Genomic DNA, 6,639 nt, shown 5'->3' with positions numbered 1-6,639 from the left:
GAGGAGAGCGGCGAGCGGGAGGCGAGCCCCGCCGCGGGCGGAGCGACGCGGGAGCCGGGCCCCCGGGGAGCCGGCGCGGGGCGCAAACTTCGCCCTCGTACTCACCGATCAAGCCTCCCACCAGGAAGGCGATGACTTGGAAATGAGCAGAATCCCCCCGACGATGCACAGCTTCTTGGTGCTCATGTTCTCGATAATTGCCCCAGCCATATTTCCGCCTCTCCCCCCACCCCGGCGCCTTTCTCTCCCCCGGCTTTATCGCTCCGCGCGCGCGGCAGGGGTGGGCTCCTCCGCGGCCCCCTCCCCTCGGCCCCTCTTCCTCCGACGCTCCGGGCTCCTCGGCGGCCGCCAAACTTCAGGGGACTGAGGCTGGCATGGGCTGGGGGAGGCGGCGCCGATCAGCACACGAGCCGGCTCGAGGTCGGGCTCCCCCTGTGCCGAGAGCCGTGATTGTGCTCGCTAGCTCGCTCTGCCACGGGCTGTGGACGCTTTAAAGGAGCAGGCAATGTGGATCACATGACTCCTCTCTCTCTCTCTCTCTCTCTCTCTCTCTCTCTCTCTCTCTCTCTCTCTCTCTCTCTCTCTCTCTCTCTCTCTCTCTCTCATCTCTCTCTCTCTCTCTCTCTCCTCTCTCTTCCCTTCTCTCTCTCCTCTCTTCCCTTCTCTCTCTCCTCTCTTCCCTTCTCTCTCTCTCCTCTCTTTCCTTCTCTCTCTCTCCTCTCTTCCCTTCTCTCTCTCTCCTCTCCTTCCCTTCTCTCTCTCTCCTCTCTTCCCTTCTCTCTCTCTCCTCTCTTCCCTTCTCTCTCTCTCCTCTCTTCCCTTCTCTCTCTCTCCTCTCTTCCCTTCTCTCTCTCTCTCCTTCTCTCCCTCTCTCTCTCTCTCTCTCTCTCTCTCTCTCTCTCTCTCTCTCTCTCTCTCTCTCTCTCTCTCTCTTCCCTCTCTCTCTCTCTCTCTTCCCTTCTCTCTCTCTCTTCCCTTCTCTCTCTCTCTCTTCCCTTCTCTCTCTCTCTCTCTCTCTCTCTCTCTCTCTCTCTCTCTCTCTCTCTCTCTCTCTCTCTCTCTCTCTCTCTCTCTTCCCTTCTCTCTCTCTCTTCTCTCTCTCTCTCTCTCTCTCTCTCTCTCTCTCTCTCTCTCCTCTCTCTCTCTCTCTCTCTCTCTCTCTCTCTCTCTCTCTTCCCTTCTCTCTCTCTCTCTCTCTTCTTCCATTCTCTTTTTCCCCTTCCTCCATACCTGTCTTCCCTCAATTCTTTTCCTTTCTCCTCTTTCCTTTCTCTCCTGCCTTCACTTTCTCCTCCCTGTCCCTCTTTTCTGCTGCTCTGTCCCCCTCTCTCTTTACCTCTCTCGCACTGCGCCTTTTCTTCTCCCTCTTCCAGAGTACCTTCTCTCCTATTTCTCCTGCTTCTCCTTCCTTTCTCCTTTCCACTCCCCCTTTCTCTCCTTCCTTCTTTACAACTTCTCTCCTTTTTCAATGCCCTTCTATCTCTTTCCTCTTCCGTCCCTTTTCCTTTTTCTTTTCTCCTCCCTCCTCTTCTTTCCCTCTATATTCTCCCTATCTCTTCTTTTCTTTTTTCCCCTCAATTCCCTTCTCTCTCTCCCTCCTCAGTTCTTTCCTTCTCCAGTTTTTCCTCTTTCCCCTCCCTTCATTCTGTCTTCCTCTCCCCTCAGCTCCCCTCTCTTTCCACCCTGTCTGTCTCCCTCCCTCTTCCTCTTGTCTTCTCCCTGTTGGAGATTAATGCAGCCATCCAGCATCACCCCTTGTATGGTCGTGTTCCTTCTGCTAATCCTGCCTTCCACTTAGGGAGCACTCAGGGCGCTACACTCCACGGAAGCAGCCTTCTGGCAGGGACATTCTTTCCCCTCTTTTCTTTCACTCTCCCTACCCGGCCATATTCCTCAAACCAGAAGCAGAAATTCCCACCTCTAAGGACATATACCCTCCCCACCTCCCCTTTCAGACTGAGATCAAGCTCAAGCTCCACCCCCTGAGAAAGCCTCTGGATTCTCCCAATCCGATGGCCTTAACTGAGGCCAAATCACTTTGTATACACTTAAATATGTGCCTGCTGTCTACCCTAAGAAAATGCGACATTTCTAGGGCACTGCCGACCTTTTCATTTTCTTTGTAGTTGAATGATATTGCCTGGCACTGTGCTAGGCACCCAGTAATCGATTCATAAATACTTGTTGATGAATCAGAGACTTTGAGCTGTCATGACCTCAAATGTCTTTTAGTTCTCTGCTCTTGTTGTAAAAATGTGGTCTGGAGAGGGGAAGTAGATCACCACAATCACACTAGTAGTGAGTGGGAAGCTGAGATTTCCTCCAGATTGCCGTGCTCCTTCCACTGCACTTAGAAGTGCTGCATTGAGCTGGTCACTCATCTGGCCCTCGAAACAGTCTCTGGTTGACAGGGGACTTCTCTGGTCCTCACTCCCTTTCTGCCTCTAACACAGCAGAAGGGATTCTAGCCCAGCAGAAGCCTTAGAGAGGATTCTAGCACAGCAGAAGCCTTAGTCTTAGAGGGGATTCTAGCACAGCAAAAGGCTTAGTCTTAGAGGGGATTCTAGCACAGCAGAAGCCTTAGAGGGGATTCTAGCCCAGCAGAAGCCTTAGAGGGGATTCTAGAACAGCAGAAATCTTAGAAAGGATTCTAGCATAGCAGAAGTCTTAGAGGGGATTCTAGCACAGCAGAAGTCTTAGTCTTAGAGGGGATTCTAGCCCAGCAGAAGCCTTAGAGGGGATTCTAGAACAGCAGAAGTTTTAGAAAGGATTCTAGCATAGCAGAAGCCTTAGAGGGGATTCTAGCACAGCAGAAGTTTTAGAAAGGATTCTAGCACAGCAGAAATCTTAGAAGGGTTGCCAGGAAATTATTTACAAGCTAGAGTTAAACAACATTCTGGGACTGTCAACATAATGGTTGCAGCAAAACCTGCTGTAAGAGAAACCCAGGCACATGTGAATCCCTGGGGGACAAAGACTGCCTCATTTGTTGTCTGTGTCCTGAATCTCACCCAGGGCTGTAGATGCTTCCTAAAAACTTTGCTGGCTGGTGGATGAAGAACTCCATGCACTGTTTAGATCCCTTCTTATCTTATAAGAATCCATTCTGGAGTTCTCTTCCTCAGTTTCCTCATCTAAAAAAGAAAGGAGCTGGAGTAGGTGATTTCTCTTTCCAGCTATAGAAGCTTTGACTTATTCCAACAAGTCCAAAGGAGGACTTGAATCTACCATGGCAGGCAGCCTCTCAGATCTCATCAGGAAAGTATATTGGACTTATATTTATTACTACTTATTACTAATTGTTATTCAACTTCTCAATACTGAGGACTCCAGAGGCCTATTTAATGCAATTCCGGTGGAGATCATAGTGATAGATCTAGAGTTGGGAGCAATTTCAAAGGCCAACATTCAAAGGTCCTTCCCCCATTTTACAGAGAGGGAAACTGAGGCCCAGGGAAGTTGTCCGAATTATCCAAGGCCACATCAAAAAGCCAAGGTTTGAACCTGGCTCCATCTTTCTCCAGTACCAGGACGCCTCCCTTCCACTTTCCTGGCATTCATAGACATAAAGAGGACCAACTCAGTGTTTCTGTGCTCTGCAGCTGTCTGACTCCTAATTCTCCGTTTCTTAGAGCAGCCCAGCAAGCTGTTGGCATTCAAGGAATTTTGAATAATAATGATGCCTTTGAGTTAGAGTTTTGTTTTAAGACTGAGCGATTTTGCAAATCCAGGCAGACAGGTTTGAGTTGTAAAAAGTGCCCTCCTTTTGACCCTTTGCTTTAACTCTGAGAGAAGGAAAGGGATCCTCATGAACTTTTCATATGAAGAGAAATAACCTGGGATCCTTATCTGCTTGTAGTTGTTTCTTCATAAATATTTGATTCCGCTTCCTCTCAGCCTGTCCTGTTCCACAACGTGTCTTTGCTGCCAGATGTGGATGACGGCCCTCAAACTGGAAACGTGACTTTGGATTTGCTGGACCTCAGTTTTCCCATCTGTAAAATAAGAGGGGTATTCTTCATGATAGGGGGGTGGGGGAGGGGTGGAGAGACAGGAGGCTACTCTTGCAAACTATTCCCTGAGATAACACAGTTGTGTCTAATGGGCCTTAGAGATCATTTAGGTCAACTCCTAATTTTATAGAGGAGGTGCCGGAGGATCACAAAGAGATAGTAACTTAACTTGCCCTGAGGGAAGGTGCTAAGTAGCTAAGGCAAGATTTGAACTCGGGTCTTCCAGACTGTAGTCATTATTTCTGCTCTGCTAGGCTGTAGAAAAATGAGTCAAACACCAACTGTTATAGGGTTCCTTTCCCTGAGACCTCCTAGCTCGCATTGTCTGGATGACTCTAGTCAAGCCCTCTTACTGGATAGATTAGCAAATGCTCATGATCACACACTTCCTCTAAAATCAAATACTTTGGGCATTTAATATTCTTTAGCCCTTCCTACCTTTGCAGCCTTCTGTATAATTTATGGCTCAGTTGTTCTGTCTGTATTCCTTTATTCTGGCTGTCCCTCACCCCTAGAATGCTCTGGTGCCTTGGAATCCCCTCCCCCCTTCTTTCAAGAGTCAGATCAAGTGACATCTTTTGCCAGAGGCCTTTGTCATTGTTACCTTGTAACATAATACCTATATAAACATGTAGACGATCTGTATTTATTTTAAATATTTTACATCTTAATTTTAAAATTTAAATACTTGTATTTGATTTGGTGTGTACAATTTTAATTGTTAATTATTTGAAATGTATTTATCACTAAATTTATTCATTAAAATACATTTACACATATGTATATATTATATGCATGTTTATTTCTATGTATCTGTATATAGATATGTGTATACATATTCATACTTTATATGTATCTTGTGTATATATATTTTGGACATCTGTCTCTTCCTTTAGAATAGAGACTCTTGAGGGAGCTTTTATTTTTGTATTTGGATTATGAAACAGGCAAAATTTTGTGATTAATTATAATAATAGTTAGCATTTATATTGTACCTTGTACAAACCAGGTACTTTGCTAAGTGCTTTCCAAGTTTTATCTTTATCTCAGTTGATCCTCCAGGACTGTCCAGGGAGGCAGGTGCTATTATTATCCTAACTTTCCAGATAAGGAGTTTGAGACAAAGAGAGATTGAAGACTTGACCAGGATCACACAGCTAACAATTGTCTGAGATTTGCTATGAAAAATACTCTACTAGCTGTTAATGATTGCGGTGATAGTGATAATCATCCTGATAGAAGTAGTAGTGGTGATAACAGCAGTGGTGGTGGTGGTAGTAGTGGTAGTAATAGTGGTGATGGTAGGAGCAGCAGTAGTAGTAGTAGTGGTGGTGGTGGTAGTAGTAGTATAGTAGTAGTAGTAGTAGTAGTAGTAGTAGTAGTAGTAGTAGTAGTAGTAGTAGTAGTAGTAGTAGTAGTAGTAGTAGTAGTATGCCCCAGGTACACAGCAAGTATTTAATAAATACTTTTGGTTAATTGATTAAAGTGTTAGCAGCAGAATTTGAACCTGGTTCTTCCTGACTTCAAGCTCAGAATTCTTGTCTTTTTAAGCTGTCATCCTTAAGCTCAACTCCTGCTTCTAGGAATGAAGTTCACTAAAAGTTTCAATAAATGGACTGTTAGATTTGGAATTGAGAATCCTGAATCTTAATTAGTCTCTGTGACCTAGAGCCAATTATTTTACCTGGGTCTTCCCCAATATCCCCATCTGTAAATCTTCCCCCCCTCCCTCAGGTTATTGTGAGGATTGAATAAGACTCTAAACCCAAGACAAACTCTAAAGGGCAATAGACATACTAGCTGTAATTGGGACACTAGAACTCCGGAACATTAGCCTACAGGATCTAATACAAACTGGAACTCAGATTTGCTATTGATTTTCCTGTCTTGGTAATCAGATCACTTGTAGGAAGGACTTAAAGCCACTTCAAGCCTCTGCTAGTACTTTAATGCTCCACACCTCCATTGTATCCTGTCTATAACTTGTTTTATATGTCTTTCTTTCTAAGCAGCTGGGGTGGGGCCCCAGAGTGCACAGAGTGCTAGGCAAGGAGTCAAGAAGACTCTTTCCTAAATTCAAATCCAGTCTCAGACACTTTTAAACTACGTGACCCTGGGAAGGCCACTTAAGCCTGTTTGCTTGGGGTTTCCTCAAGTGGAAAATGAGCTAAAAAAGGAAATGGCCAGTATTTTTGCAAAAACAAAAACAAAAAAACCCAAATGGTCCAATACATAATTGTTTACATGTCATTTCTTCTATTAGATTGTAAACTGCTTAAGGGCAGAGGCCATTTCTTGTCCTTTATTTGTACCCTCTGTGCTTAGTACAATGCCTGATGCTTAGGAGATGCTGAATAAATGCTCTTTGTCTGCATGTTATGATCTACTGTGGAGCAAGGTGAGTGGATTCAGTTGCCAGTCCCAGATAGAATCAGAGCCAGTTTTCTTCTCTATCCCAGAACTACCTTAGGGATCTTCAGTATTATGGTAATTGTCTTGAGTACAAACAGAAGGATTCTTATTGTCAGTTCTTGTTTCTGTTCAAAGTTCTATTTGTTTGTTTATTTATTTGTTGGCTTGTTGTTTTAGACCTTCAGGTGAATAAGGGATTCAGAAGTGTAAGATT

General features: G+C 45.0%; 1 protein-coding gene across 1 annotated transcript in view; it reads right to left on the bottom strand.

Annotated features, from left to right (window-relative positions):
- Positions 1–355, bottom strand: part of WLS (Wnt ligand secretion mediator) — a 96,955-nt gene extending 96,600 nt beyond the window's left edge. Inside the window, 2 exon segments of the mRNA XM_074265672.1 lie at positions 106–144; positions 147–355. Of these exon segments, the coding sequence (XP_074121773.1) occupies positions 106–144; positions 147–210 (103 nt within the window). The 5' untranslated portion in view covers positions 211–355.
- Between the last annotated feature and the right edge of the window lie 6,284 nt (positions 356–6,639).

The sequence above is a fragment of the Sminthopsis crassicaudata genome, chromosome 4, assembly GCF_048593235.1.
Source record: "Sminthopsis crassicaudata isolate SCR6 chromosome 4, ASM4859323v1, whole genome shotgun sequence".
NCBI lineage: Eukaryota > Metazoa > Chordata > Mammalia > Dasyuromorphia > Dasyuridae > Sminthopsis > Sminthopsis crassicaudata.
The sequence above is the reverse complement of the archived record's forward strand: the minus strand, read 5'-3'. Positions and strand labels throughout refer to the sequence as shown.